Source organism: Balaenoptera physalus (assembly GCF_965194825.1).
Source record: "Balaenoptera physalus genome assembly, contig: SUPER_5_unloc_1, whole genome shotgun sequence".
NCBI lineage: Eukaryota > Metazoa > Chordata > Mammalia > Artiodactyla > Balaenopteridae > Balaenoptera > Balaenoptera physalus.
The window spans coordinates 261,883-277,241 of NW_028126538.1; the positions used below are offsets into that span (position 1 = coordinate 261,883).

At 40.7% G+C, this 15,359-nt stretch overlaps 2 protein-coding genes and 1 long non-coding RNA gene across 6 annotated transcripts in view; 1 reads left to right on the top strand and 2 right to left on the bottom strand.

Moving 5' to 3' along the window:
• LOC309662171 (uncharacterized protein) overlaps positions 1-15,359 on the top strand; it is a gene marked incomplete at its 3' end in the record, with an annotated part of 175,577 nt that overhangs the window by 57,248 nt on the left and 102,970 nt on the right. The gene's annotated exons all lie outside the window — the stretch shown is intronic.
• The window catches only part of LOC309662164, a 141,286-nt gene that overhangs the window by 47,180 nt on the left and 78,747 nt on the right, over positions 1-15,359 (bottom strand). The gene's annotated exons all lie outside the window — the stretch shown is intronic.
• Positions 1-15,359, bottom strand: part of LOC309662173 (contactin-associated protein-like 3) — a 99,124-nt gene that overhangs the window by 27,267 nt on the left and 56,498 nt on the right. Inside the window, exon 3 of one of the 2 annotated variants that reach the window (XM_082478873.1) lies at positions 13,718-13,911. In XM_082478873.1, coding sequence (XP_082334999.1) covers positions 13,718-13,911 — 194 coding nt within the window. Of the gene's footprint in view, positions 1-13,189; positions 13,912-15,359 lie in introns of those variants that run through there. The other variant, XR_014264569.1, reaches the window with a different exon arrangement.

Genomic DNA, 15,359 nt, shown 5'->3' on the forward strand with positions numbered 1-15,359 from the left:
ATTTTTAAAAAAGAAGAAACTCACCCAAAAAGGTTTTTCTTAACTTGAAATAGTACTTACTCTTATCTATATCATCTAAAAGCCTGTATTAGGAATATTTCACTGTGGAAATGACTTAGAATCTACTTACATGAAGGAAACTTAAGTCTAAATCCCAATTTGAGCTGAAAATCTCAAGTAAGTAATGAGCATATTTTTATATTTTTTATGTTTAATAAAAAGGCCATATAAATGGTTTGACTTCTAACAGTTAGTACACAGATCTTATATTTGACATAATTTAGGTCGAGTGTATAATTTGGGAAACAAGATCAGCAGAAAAGCACCATGAAAGAGAAAAGACGATAACTGAAAGCATTCCAAACACCAGCACAGAGAGACTGAGCGTCGTATAGTTCATGGTCATCCAGAAAGACATCTGAGAAACGGCACCATTTTGGAAGCTGTTCGCGTGGCAGAGACACGGCTTAGTGAATACTGCCTCGGTTTCCCATGAACCTCCCTATGTGCTGCAGGTAATGCAAAGGGTCCAGGACGGATGATGCTGCAGGCAGAGGGCTGCCTTAGAGGATCAAGCACCACGCTCAGGGGATTCACTGCTCTTGTAATGAGAAGATGCAGACCTGCTCCTTGCCTGGGGAAGGCTGGCCTCTCATCTCTCAGGACTGCTGTTTCGCTAGCACACCCTGAGAATGGCCTGGATAAAATGCAGCTAGAGCCTTCACTCTTAGCCTATCTAGAAAGAGCACACAAGCACTCAGGGTCCATGTGGATTGCATCTCCCCACATATCTTGAGGCTATTTCAGTGGGTAAGGGAACCAAATAAAAACACTATTTAGGGGAGGATGCAGAGAAATTGGAACCCTTGTGGAAATGCAAAATGGTGCAGCCACTATAAAAAACAATATGAAGGTTCCTCAAAAAAAGTAAAAATAGAATTAGCATAATAAGCTCCAGCAATTCCTCTGCCGGGTATATGTCCAAAACGACTGAAATCTGGATCTTGAAGGGATATTTGTATACCCATGTTTATCACAGCATTATTCGCAATAGCCAACAGGTGCAAACAACCCAACTGCCCGTAGATGGATGAATAGATCTCTTAGTCCATTCAAGTTGATATAACAAAATACCACAGACTGGGTGGTTTACAAACAATAGAAATTTATTGCTCACGGTTCTAGAGGCTGACAGTCTGAGGTCAGGGTGCCAGTAAGTTTGGGTGAGGGCCCTCTTCTGGGTCTCAGACTTTTTTTTTTTTTTAATTTTATTTTATTTATTTATTTATTTATGGCTGTGTTGGGTCTTCGTTTCTGTGCGAGGGCTTTCTCTAGTTGCGGCAATTGGGGCCACTCTTCATCACGGTGTGCGGGCCTCTCACTATCGCGGCCTCTCTTGTTGCGGAGCACAGGCTCCAGACGCGCAGGCTCAGCAATTGTGGCTCACGGGCCTAGTCGCTCCGCGGCATGTGGGATCTTCCCAGACCAGGGCTCGAACCCGTGTCTCCTGCATTGGCAGGCAGACTCTCATCCACTGCGCCACCAGGGAAGCCCTTGGTCTCAGACTTTTGTTGCATTCTCTCATGTTGGAATCAGGTAGGGATCTCTCTGGAGCCTCTTTATGAGTCACTAAGCCCTTTCTTAGTGGAAGACTTAGTCACTTCCCAAAACCGCCTACCTACTAATACTATCACCTTAAGGGGTTAGGATTTCAACGTATGAATTCTGGTGGGATACAAACATTCAGACCATAGCAACTGATAAACAAAATCTGGGATATACATACAATAGAATATTATGCAGCCCTAAAAAGAAGGAAATTCTGTCATGTGCTATAATATGGATACTCAAGGACATTATGCTACTTGAAATAAACCATCACGAAAGGACAAATACTGTATGATTTCACTAATATGAAGTATCTAAGGTAGTCAAAATCATTGAAACAGATAGTAGAGAGATGGTTGCCAAGGGCTGAGGGGATGGGGAGGGAAATTTGTGTTTAGTGGGTTTAAGTTTGCTTTACAAGATGAGAAAGATCTAGAGATCTATTCCACAACAATGTGAATATACTTAACACCACTGAACCGTACACTTAAAAATGGTAAGGATGGTAAATTTAATGTTATGTGTTTTTTACCACAATTAAAAAACTATTTTGTATTTCCTTTGCTTTTTTTCCTCTAATCCTTTCAAAACCTGGTATTGAATTGAACAGCAATATACGCATGTAGTTTAAAAATACCATTCATTGCGTACTCATGGCATATCTTTACCCAGAATGAGAAATGCTATTAATAATTTATCTTGTATGCTTCCAGAAATAGTCTATATATATTTACATGCACATATACGTATATGTTCATCTTGGAAATTTCTAATGGGAGCACAATAAATACATCCCTTTTCCTAGCTGTAAAAAAAAAAGGTTTCTTAAATCTCATTATGAATAAATGCATTTGATAATCTTGTACACATGAAACTTATATAATGTTTTAAACCAACGTTACCTCAAATAAATAAACAGATCAATTAATTAAATAACCTCATTGTTTTCAAAGGAATGAATTCCATATAATACTATATTATTCCATAAAATGGAGTATCGTAATTTCTTTGTGTTCACCTATTGACAGAAAACTGGATCTTGACTGTAAACAATGCACTTAGTTTTCTTACAGGCACTTTCTGTGCACCTCTGAGTGTTCCTGTGGGACTAACTCCTAGAAGTGGAATTGTTACTTGGTGTAGACGATATATTGACAGGACTTCAAAGCATTACTCCTTTTGGGCTGTCATCTTCAGCGCTCTAACTAGCGGGTGCTTTTGAACACTTAAGTTTATAGAAATTGTCCTCCAAGGACGTGCATAATGCTGTGATGAACATGGGTGTACAAACGTCTCTTCAAGATCCCGCTTTGGGTATACGCTTTGGGCATATCCCCATCTTAGGCCATTTTATGCTCCTACCAGCACTGTCTGAGAGTGCTTGCTTCCCACACGCCCTGAGGAAGAGGATTCCCATCCTGTATCATCACTTTATTCACCTCCAACATGAATCCTCTGTACTGTGGTGAGGTGGTTTGAGTGTGGGTCCTGCAGCCAGACAGCTAGGGTTCAAATCCTTGTTACATCACTAACTAGTTCTGTGATTTGAGGATAGTGAACTTGAACTTTTCATGCCTCAGTGTCCTTTTCTGTAAACTGGGCATAAGAGGGCTGTTGTGAGGATGTGTTTAATAAATATGTATAAAGCGCATGAAGCAGTGTCAGGCACTCACTAAGTACTCAGTATAACACTTCTTATTGGTTTAATAGTTTTCTTTAAATTGATTCTCTTTTTAACCTTAGTTTTATGCTAAATGCTATGTAATAATATCATAGATCAGATGTATACTATCTATATCTTATTCTGAAAGACATCAAATTACATGCATACATTTAAAATGAAAAGAAAGTTTTTCTAGGACACAGTTTGAAAAGGACTGTCCTAAGCAAGAGTATTAGCAAAGGTTTTGTGGAGTTCAAGTGGGAGAGGTTACATTGTGTCACACTGATGTTGTAATTTTCATTTCTTCATACTGAATCCATACATCATACCTTAAATAGATACAAAGTGGACTAGACCAGGGGTAAGCAACCTAAACCCAGAACCAGCTGGCTGTGTGGCTTTTTAAATAAAGTTGTATTGGAACACTGCCACACTCGTTCATTTACATATTGCTTCTGGCTACTTTCACACAACAGCAGAGTTGAGCAGTCACAACAGAGACTGCATGGTCTACAAAACCAAAAATATTTATTATCTGTCCCTTTATAGAGAAAGTTGGCTGGCCCCTGGTCTAAACCAATATTTCTCTCTGTCTGAGACCCTTAAACATGCTTGAACAGCATCCAGCTTCTCAACTGCTGCCCTAGTCTTAGCCACTCTGAAAGTTTGAGGTTTGCTGATCAGAAATTCTCAACATCTCAAGAGTTTTGAGACTGTGATATTAATATTAAAAAAAGTACTCAAAGCCTGTCTTTCTGTTTTGCAAAATTTTAAAATTTCATCATTCAGCTTTTGTCTATACAAATATATAAAATGTGGTCTGCATCAAAGGCAGAAAATTGTTCTAACTGTTAAGTGGCATAGGACTGCAGAGTGCAGAAACCATAGGCGTTATCAAGGGCTGTGAACACAGCAGTGCTCTAAACACTCCACCTCTGCTGTGGGCCATTTTCGCAAGATCCCAATTAGTTTGGTACCAAACCACTTGAGTCTTTTATGTCAAAACAACAGACCCAGGAAATCACCCATGAATAGCCTGAAGTACATACCATATCTGTGCCTTCTGTACATTTACATTATGTGTGCAAATTGTAGAATTTGTAGACTTTGCCTGTCGTTCCCTATGAGACCCACTATTAGTACAACATCCTATGAAGCTAAGCTGCCAGAACTGCAGTCACGAGGAAGAATTTCCATGAAACCCTGGTGAGATGCTCCCTGGGCTGTCCTGCCTTCCACCTTCCCAAAACTTGGCTCTGCAGCACTTCCTTTCAATGAGTCTGCTGCCGGAGCACCTTTTTTGGTAAAAATTCACTTTTTCCATCATTTACTTTTCTTGATCAAAAACAATACTTTTGCCATCTCCCAAATGAATAAAAAAGTCTACTTATAAAGCTATTTCCCCCACAACTCTGCCATACTCTGTTCATATTACTGTTTAAGATTTACCGTTTTCATAAAATATATCCTAATTTCCATATATCTCTAATAACACCACTTCTGGAACTACTTCATTCCAGGAAAAGTAAAACTGTCATTTGTAAGATGTCTCAAGAGTTGCTATTTATCCTGCTGCATATTTAAAATTCTACTCACCACCACACCCCTCCCTCCCAACCTGATAACACCTGGCAATTCAAATGAGCAAAATCGTTACTTTTGCAAAGCAATAAAGTAGGTACAAAGGATATCGGGATAAACAAGCTGTAGTCCCTGATGCCACAATTGATGTGAAATAAGCACGAGGTGAATAAATATGGCAAAAGAAAAGTAATACCTGAGAAATAAAAATGAAAAATCCTAGGAGTAGAAAAAGAAGGGCGTGTCTACACAATTTTAGTACAGAGTAAAAGGGATTTGAGTGAAGGTTTTCAAGTTGGGAAGGAGTGTAATCGACAAATGGAAGGAAGGACGCTCCACACCCACCGAATGCAGCTGGCCCTGGCGAGAGGCAGTTGTTACTGGATCCTGGGTTTCCAGGGACCCATCGGCTACTTTGTGGTAGCAGCTCAGGTGTCTCATTCACTTCTCTGCCTCAACCTTTTCAGCTGCTCTGAGAGTTTTCGACAGACCAAATCCAGCTTTTATCTCTATTGTCACTGAGACCTGCAATGAAGGGCAAATGGAACCACCTCTCTCTCAGGTTCAGTAGGGCATCGTCCTTGTACAACTTTGTGGGGAAGAAGTGTTAAGCCTCTTGTTACACTCAGGCTTGGCACCGAAAGCCTCTCATCACACAAGCAGCATCACACAGTTGGCTAAGTTTTAACTTAACTAACCATCTGGGTTGAGGTCTGTTTGAGAACAGCAACTTTTCCTTAACTCAATCTAACAACTCCTTATTGAGAATCTGTAATAGGCCTCGCCCTCTGAGGAGATTAACCCCTGACCTAACGGCTCTCAGAGCCCAGGAGGGGGAGACATGTACAGAAAATTCGACTGTGGTCCACAATGGTAAGTGCAATCAACAAGACTGTCCATGGTACAAAGTCACTGCCTCGGGGATCAATGCGCTTGACGTAATGAGGTGAATGGTTAGGACGGAGAGGGCCGTGTCCCTGACAAGGCCAAGTACATGGAAGAGATCGATACACAATCATTGAAAGGCTGCTCCTATTCTGCCCAAAACCACCCAGTCTCAGAGCCAAACTTGAAATCGGCAAGCCTGGAGCTGGCACAAGCCTCAGACAGCCAAGGCACACTCTGCAGACCCTTCTTTGCAACCTCCTACCTGATGTGGGGCTTGGCTCTGTTGAGTCATCAACTCATTAGCAATAAATGTATTAACCTAGACCTGAAATAAACCAACATATATTTAAATGACTGAATTAGCAGGAATCTCTGTCAAGAGAATTTCCGCTCCTTCTACCAATAGAGCTTCACACTTAGCAGAGTGTCTGCTTCCTTACATACAAACCCTCCTTATCTCTGAGTCCAGTGTTTCTTATTATGATTTGACACTGTTCTTATCCCTCTTTATTCTGAAACTACACAGTCATATGATCTTTCTATTTATACCAAGTAAACGTAATTCTTTTAAACCTGAATCCAATATTCTTTATTAATTTGATTATGCAATATTTCAAACATCCCCCCAAAACAGATATGCATGTACTGATAATCTAGATTTATTTTAACAAGGTAAATATTTTGCCATATGTGCATCAGCTCTTTCTCTTAAATAAATGAAGTGGTGCAGGTATAACAAACAGTCCCCTTCCCAACCCCCATGCTTCCAGTATTTCCGTGTCTTTCTTCTGCCCTGCAAATTTGGGGTCACCTTTGTTGCTCTCTTAGAGCACTGTGAGATTGTTGTGAATCTTTCAATACAATATTAATTAGCCTTATTAATTAGTCTACTTGGTGTTCTAGGTTGGAAATGATCTAGAGAAGAACAAAGGTTCAAACGATTTGCTATGTCTATTTTATATTCATTTAAGCACCTACTGCTACCTATTTTTTCAAGGCGAAAGAAATCTATTAAATAGAATTATTTATACTAGAACTGATGTTTATTTCAAGTAATTTCTTTTCTTATTTTTCTCAAATATATTTTGCCAGTCCTTTCCTAGAAGAATGCCTTTTTCACACAGAGGGCCTGCATAGGAAGAAAAATGCACTTAAATTCTAAGTTTAATTCAATGCATCTTGAATAACAATTTCCATCTTAAATTCATAAAGGATATAACTTCTGAATTAGCGTTCTGATGAGTTTTTAATATGAAGAATAAACTCCTAATGAATGCAGAGTATAGCGATTCAGGAAATATTATAGTTCTCAAAGATAGGACTAACTTTAACCACTTGATTGTTATTCACTGATAACAATGAGAAAATACCTGGGCTCCGCCCCCCTAGGTTGGTGACTATCAGGAAGAAAGAGGGTGTCTTGCAGTCAGAGGGCACTGGAGCAAGCTTCCTGAGGCCCTGTTACAGAGAGCATCACCTGTTCAGGCTAACACGTGCGTGGGATAAGCTGCATCCTAGAGCAGGCGGCACAGTCTCCTCTGATCCAGGCAGCTGGAGGATAGTTAAGGGGCAAAACAATTTCCCCCACAGATGGGACTTGGTTCATCCCAGTCAGTGCTTCTCACAATCTAGCTTGTACTGGAATCCCCTGCTCATCTTGTTAAAATGCAGATTCTATTCAATAGGTTGGGGTGGGGGCTGAGATTCCATATTTGTATCAAGATCCCGGGTGATGCTGCTGGTCCGTAGGTTACATGTTGAGTAGCAGGACTCATAGCAATCTAGGTCCTTTAATTCATAGAGAAAAAAGGAAGGCGAGGAGGAGAAAGATAAGATGTATAAGGAGAGGAAAGCAGAGAAATAGAAAAGAAAGCAAAAGGTCACGGAGAGAGAGTGAAAGAGAGAGAGAGAGAGACAAAGAACAGGAAATTTGATAATATGGCCCTCCCAGCATCCCTCCCTTCTAAGTGCCCCCATTAGGGTGGACATCAAGTCTTTACATGGCCCCACCCCCCAATCCAGGGGCTTCGGTGCTAAGTGTAGGGTGGCCTGGGAGCCGTCCTGATCAGATCAGCTCTTCACAGGTGGTGAGATCTGAGACTCCCCTCAGCCAGAGCCAAGTAAGTCCGAGCATTTCCTCAGATTTTTGAACCAATATAGGAAAATGAATGCCAGAAGCTAATCCACAGAAGGCACAGGGCAGGGCTGCCTCTTAGTTACAGCCATGCCAGAGACCCAGCTAAATCCTCCCCTTCTCCGTGTGGTCGGATTCCCAAATTACCTAGACTGATTCAAGTTGATTTTCTAGAATTTGTAACAATACAGATAGAAGAGGGATATAGGGAAAAATGGAGAGAGAAGAGAGAAATAAGGAGAAAAGTATTTAATGATAGGTGAAAAAAATACATAAGGAAAGAATAGAAGGATAGAGGAGAAGAGGGAGAAATAGTAAGGAGATGAGAATGAAGACAAAGTATTGATAAAATAGAAGAAAAAACACCCAGGAATTGCAGGAGGAAAGGTCCCCATGGCCAATAGGGACCCAGTGGTCCCTGGGCCAGATAAGCCTCAACAGAGGACACCATTGCAGTGGACACCATTAGGCACGGTCTCCCGAAAGGAGAGGTGGGTATTGGCCTGGCTCTCATTGAGTCAGCCCATTGTTCCCAAACAACTGGAACGGGGAGGGAGAAGAGACAGAGTCAGGGCAGGCAGGTGGTCTGGGAGGGACAAGGCTTGCTATAGGGTCCCAAGAAGACCAAATAGGTGCCCAGGAGGGTGGTGATGGAGCTGCCCCAACACCCCTCTAGAATACTGCCAGCGCTCTAGGCTGCCCACTCACAGATCTCTCCTGCCCACCAGGGATGCTCACAGACCCAGACTCAGAGCAGGACAGTGGTTGGCGCCCACACCTCTCCCCAGCCTGGTCCAGAGGCCCCCAGGGAGCTCAGAGCTCACATTAGCTTGCAGGTAAGAATCCTGGTTCGCAAGGGCTGCCCCACAAAATTCTTGTAATGAATCTAAGAGTCACAGTAGATTGATGTAAGTGTTGGCTGACATATTCTCAGGGAAACAGTAGAAAATAAACATTAGTGAGCTCTGTCAGTGATCACTGATCTGCTGCACTGCTCACTGCAATGCTGTTCTATGATCCTCAGCGTCCTAAGACTCTGGCCACTTCCTGATTTAGTTGGGCTGAAGTTGCAAACTCATCTTCTAAGTCCTATGGACGTTTAGCACCAAGCTTGGTCAAGCCACCTGGTTTACTAAATGACCGATATAAACCATGATTGTTCACATCGTATAGGAAATGCACCCCTTCTAAACTTGTTCCAACAGTGATACTTCTTCCACTACATTTCAAGTGAGGACATTTACTCTGCACATCAAAAGAGTTTGTATGTCGTGAGATGTAGTGCATCCCTTGGTGAGAGATGGTGATGCCCTTTCTGTCATGTAAGACACATGCCTATATTTCCATTTAAATAAAACCCTTTTGGAATGTATTTCACAGATCTGAGTATTTGTTTAATTTTTTTGGTTATTTTCACATAGAAATCCAACTCAGCCATGGAAGCAGTCACTCATTAAGAAAAAATATTAAAGTGGACCATATCACCAGTGAAGAACATAATTTCTTTTTTTAAGAAAGTCAATTTGGATAACTAACCTTCAGTAACTGGACCTGCAGTCCTCAAATCTTTTAGTCAAAGACTTTGTGGCCAGCCATGTCTCAATTTTATAATTTTGAGAATTTAAAGAGGTATACATTGCATTTCACATATTAATTAATATTCCATGGCAGACATGTGGCAAAGCATATGGACAACTTGCCCAAAGGAACATAAGTAAAGACCTTTTGTCTTATTATCATCTCATGTCCATTTTCAGTAAGGAGTTAGGATAGACCTTTTTCTCAGAGTTTTCGGAATTTGGAAAGAGTTAACATGTATTAGCGGACAGAGTTAGCACAGACAGCAGACAGACCCAGAAGAACAAGAAAAGTCACTTCAAAAAATTATGACAGGGAGAACATCCACAAAACTTTTAAGGCCAGAGAAGGAGTGCTTGATTTGGACTTTCTTATAAAAGTAGAAGGAGGCTTCCTGAGAAGAAAGCCAATACACAGTCTTTCTTGCTGGGGGTCAAGGTTACATCAGCGAGACCACAAGCTGGGGACACTGCTGTGGGTGAGAGCAACACTAGTGATGGCGGGGCAGCAGCCTCTCAGGGGGGACACCTGTGACACACCAACTGCGAGCAGGTGCTCAGATACCCCTGCAACATGACTTCATATGACTCTGGAAAACATCTTCAGATCCAATGAGAAATGTGTTTGCTAGGAAAGGATACCAAATGCAGAAAGAAAAAAAAAATCAGAGATGTATAAATACAGTGGGGTGGGCAGAAAGGCCTCAAAGATGTCCAGGCCCTAAAGAAAGGAACTGTGAATATGTTACTTTGCATGGCAAAAGGGACTCTGCAGATGGGATTATGGTTAGGAAGACTGTCCTGGATTACCCAAGTCGATCCAGTCTAACCACATGAGCCCTTAAAGTAGAGGACTTTCTCCAGCTAGAAGAAGAGGAAATCAGAGAGGTGCAGCAGAAGAACAAGAACAAAGAGCAATTTAAAGATGAAAGGGACTTGACCCCCTGCTGCAAGAACAGGCCACACAGAAAGCATAAGGGATGTGGGAAACCTCTAGGAGCAAAGACCAGCCCCCAGCTGGCAACCTACAGGAGATCAGTGTCTCAGTCCTACACCCACAAGGAAGTGAGTGAGTGTGTACGCAGAAGCATCAGGAGGGCAGTCCTGACTGCTGCCCTCTGAAAGGCCTGCTTGCAAGGCTGGCCCATTCCCAAGACTCTAATGATAAAGGTGGCTTACTGTGCCTAATGTTTGTTCAAACAGTGTGGTTCCTACTCAATACCTGCCTTCCTTCTGGGAGTCTGGGATTTTGTTACATGCAAGGCAGAGGGTGCCTACATGATGAGCCCCCAGTACATGAGTTCACCTGGTTGGTAATATTCCATGTGGGTTTCTATAACTCACTGCTGGGGGATTAAGCTAGTCCCATATGACTTCCCTGGGAGAGGACTGTAGAAACCTGGGCCTGATTTCCTCTGGGCTTCACCCCAAGCACCCCCTTCCTTTGCTCATTTTGCTCTGTGTCCTTTCACTGTGCTAAATCATAGCTGTATGACTACACACTGGTCCTGTGAATCCTCCCAGCAAATCATGGAACCTGGGGAAGGTTCTGGGACTCTCCAGACACCTTGAAGGACAAGTCTTCCCCAGAGGCTCCAGGAAAAATGCCTTAAGCAGAGAACCCAGCCAGGTCTACTGTACTTTAGACCTACAGAACTATGACATAATAACTCTGTCTTGTATTAGGTCACTAAATCCATGAAAATTTGTTAAAGCAGTGATAGGAAATTAAGTAAATGGCACCATGAATAAACATATTACTTTCACTAATGAAGAGTATAATATCTCAAGGACATTTTTTAAAATCTTAAATTCATTCTCAAGTTAACATCAGCAATTCATATCTAAAACAACCACGTGAAGAAGGGGTAGAACCTCTGGTAAGGTATATGGTTGATTTTTAAGAGCAGCTGACATTTTGTGAGAGGTCTGGAAAGCAGCCAAACCAGCCCAATCTTTTTAAAGAAACTGTGAGTATAATGTCAGAATCATCAACTAGTGTGATTTACTGCTGTCAATGCCAGTTGTGTATAGTCGGGCCCAGATTAGGAGAAGAATTCACTTAACCCACGGTGGTGCACGCAGAAGATGTGAGGATGAGCCCTTTTCCTAAAGGAGCTCAAACTGTAAGAGAGGAGAAACACCTCCACTGGAGCTTCAAGGATCACTAAGTTGAGACCAAGGGCTACAGAGAAGCACAGAGCAGGGAGCCAAGGAAGGCATCCTGCCAGAACGTAGATTCCACTCATTCGTTTTAATTCAGCAAACATTTACCAACGTGCTTGGCCCCAGGCACCATGAAGTGCTGGGGACACAGGGAGGGATGCAAGCTCAGCAGGAGTGTAAGGCAGGCCACTTTACCCATGTTTATTGTGTGACAGGATGGATAGGATTGAGGGGTCCACTTCTGCCCTCACCTGCATGATCTAGGATTAATAATGCCACTATATTCTTGACCCTACTTCCCCAAGGGTGCCTGACCTTTAAAGAAATCAGCAGAGGGTGATGCTTACATTTGATTCCTCTCCAACCTGCTTAACTAAAAACAAGAATTGTTAGAGTTGCTCAATCAAATGGGATTGGAGCGGGGCGAAAATATGAACCTTAATTAATACAATGAAGAATAAGTAGGCATTAACTATTAGTTAACTAATTTTGAAAAATAATATTTAATTTTGAACAAAAGTTCTCTGTGTAAGTAGATGTTTCATTAAGCTTTAACTTACTTAAGCAATATTGACCTTAACCCTGCTTTGGACTTGGTGTTCTTAGAATAAGCACAACATTAATATCTGCTTCGGATCATACACATGGCAATTACTTGTTTGGAAACCTTAGGTCAGCCAGCCCTAAAAACATTCACATAGCCCTTCCCACTTTGTTCTTTTATCTAGTATTAGACAACTAACTAGTTTTTCTTGATTCAATTTGCATCAACATTTATTGACTAACTAATAAAAGCTCCAGGGATAAGAAATTAAGTAGACCACAATCCATTAAGTTATAATAAGCTACAGAGTTCTAAGGAAATTCAAATGAGGGCAGTTTGTTACACAACGAATATTATCATTTTGTTGCCTGTTAGTTTTATACATAAGCTATGTGCTAAGACATAACGGCTTTTTAGCTGACAATTTTCTTCTTACTCTGACAATTAAGAAAAAAAATTTCTTAAGTGATACAACATTCTTAGCCTAAATTAAATGGAAGATACACTGTGTATTTTTTATTGTGGTAAGATATACATAACAAAAAGTTTAGCATTTTAGCCACTTTTAAGTGTACAGTTCTGGACATTAACATTCACATTGTTGTGCAAACATCACCACCTTCCATCTCAAGAACTTTTTCATCTTCTGAAACTGAAACTTTGTCTCCATTAAAACACTTACAGTCCATTACTCCCTTCCCCTGGCTCTTGGAAACCATCTAAATTATATTTTTCATAAGAAGAAAAAAGTAATTTCTTCTCCACCTGATGAATCTTCTTCAGGCCACACCCCATCAGCCAATTGCAAACCTGCTGCAGACCTTTACAACACTCTACTCTTAGAGCTTCTCATTCAGAGCAGACTGTGATTTAAAGATATGAAATGCTAAATATAGAATAAATTACATAAATTTTAATATTCAAAAAGTTAAGCAAACAAAATTTAATTCTTCTAAAAGAAGCATGGATATGTAATCAGAAGTAGAATCTATGTCACTGATGTAAAACAGTTATGATTCCAAAGAATCCTAGGGATCTATTGTCCATAAATTACAAGGGGCCACATGGTGCCCAAGGTCCTGTTGGAGCAGGAACTCAACATATCCCTCAACAAGTCCTCCACAGAGAGACTCTCCATTACATCTATTTTTACATGTTCAGGGTCTTTCAGAAATTTCAGTTTATCAGAGGGCACAGAGAAAATGAATTTGCTTTATTTAAAAATGCTGAGGCAATATAAACTATTGTGTTTGTTATAAAACAAAAATAAAATCAGTTGTATGTGACTTATTTATTCCTTAGACTTCACACTATTTAAAGGAATAATGGGAAGACATTTTCAATATTTCGCTACATTATAAAATTGTTTTACTTATTTCGTAAATTAGCCATGGACGGTGTATTCTGGAACGTCACATGTGGCTTACATTCAGTGGAAACATTTTCAAGTAACTTAGGAGGCTCTGGTTCTATACTTGATCTGACAGATGGGCAGCAACAGGCAGTAACTGGCATAATTCATACTCCGACAGACTGCTTTTCAATAAAGCACATACCCAGATGCTTTCCTCTCGTCGATATTGCTTCCAGTTCCTCCCGCCATCGCCGAACATCAGGAGGTAGCTGGTCACCCAGTCGGAGCTCCCGTATCCTCCCTGGGTGGCCACAGCTGTGACCTCCATTCTTTCTCCAAGGTCAATCTGCAGCCACTGGTATTTATTTGACACAAGGGGAGACCAGCCACCAGCTCCTTTTTGTGGGAATAAAAATAAGAAAACCGGTAAAGACAGAGAAATCTTTGAAATCTATATTAACCTGTAAGAATGGGGTCATAAATAAGATTTATGAAAATCATAGTTTCAAATTCTGCATTATATAATGCGCCTCATAATTATATAAACACACTCACATACACACACACAAACACAAAATAAAAACACAGGTTAAATGTAAATGGATGAAGCCTATATTAATTGTTTTGTTTCTTAGTTCATAACCCCTGACTCTCTGGTATTGGGGTGTCCCGCTAAGTGAAATTGCTTAATGTAATAGGTGGACAACTAAACACCATGCCATTACATCAGTGCTTGGAACTAGTGTCTTTATTGGCTTCAATGCATGACTTGCCATTTGTTGGACATAAACAAAGGGCAAACCTTCCTTTGTTGGAAAATAACAAACTTTCCTTTGTTGGAAAATAAAGCTAGAAAACCTTAATTCTGGATTCCCAGCATGAGGAAGTACCATGTTGAATGTTGGGATAACAAAGATGGCTATGGCATAGCCCTACACTCAAGGTGCTTACAGACTCATAGGAGAAGCAGACATTTCAAAGAACAATTTGAAATGCAATATGGGAGGGGTGGAGGTGAAAGTGATTTCTGTGCAGGGAGGGAAAGTTCTAAAAAGGTAGCAAGGAGGGTGAGAGAGAACCCAGAGGAAGTGAATGAGGAGGAGTTTCTCAGGTATTCAAGACAATAGGTGCAGAGTGGAAATTACTGTGCTTTGTCTTCTCCAGTGCCTGTGAGACACCGAAGAATTAGGGATACCTGTGAATGTATGATTGATATATCTTGTTCTTCTAGTTTAACAGAAACATGAGTTTTGAATTTGGATTTAGATGTCATATTAAATTTTCTGAATTTAAATTATTATGCAATATAAAAATTGGGAAACAGGTTTGAAATGCATTCTGGAACTGATATTTTGCTAATTATCCATGTCTAGAAAACACGGTGTCATGTAAACAGTCCCTAACACAAAAAAACTAGCTTTAAAAAAAATTTTCCCCATTGTCCTGACATCTCATTTGAGGCTCTCATAATAAGGTCTGACACTTTAGACAACATTTATTATCTTTTTTATTAGGGGCTATTATTAACATCCATGTCCTGTTTACAAAAGCTGTTACGACCAAGTACATGTCAGGAGGTGTGTGACATGGTTACAAGACAGCTCAAAGGAAAATGGAAGTGGAGCGCTTACATCAGGGTGTGGAGGTGAAACTACCAAGTGGGCACATCTGTTGCTTCACTATGTCCTCCGCTAATGGCACTACGTGTATAACCCTTAGCAAAATTTAAAGCTTACAAATTCTTTAAAACTCAAATTCTTTCTAAGATTTCCTCATTTCCTGCAATCTTTATTCCAAAATTCCAAAATTTCCTCTCAACCACAAGCACAATGTCTTTTCCTTTG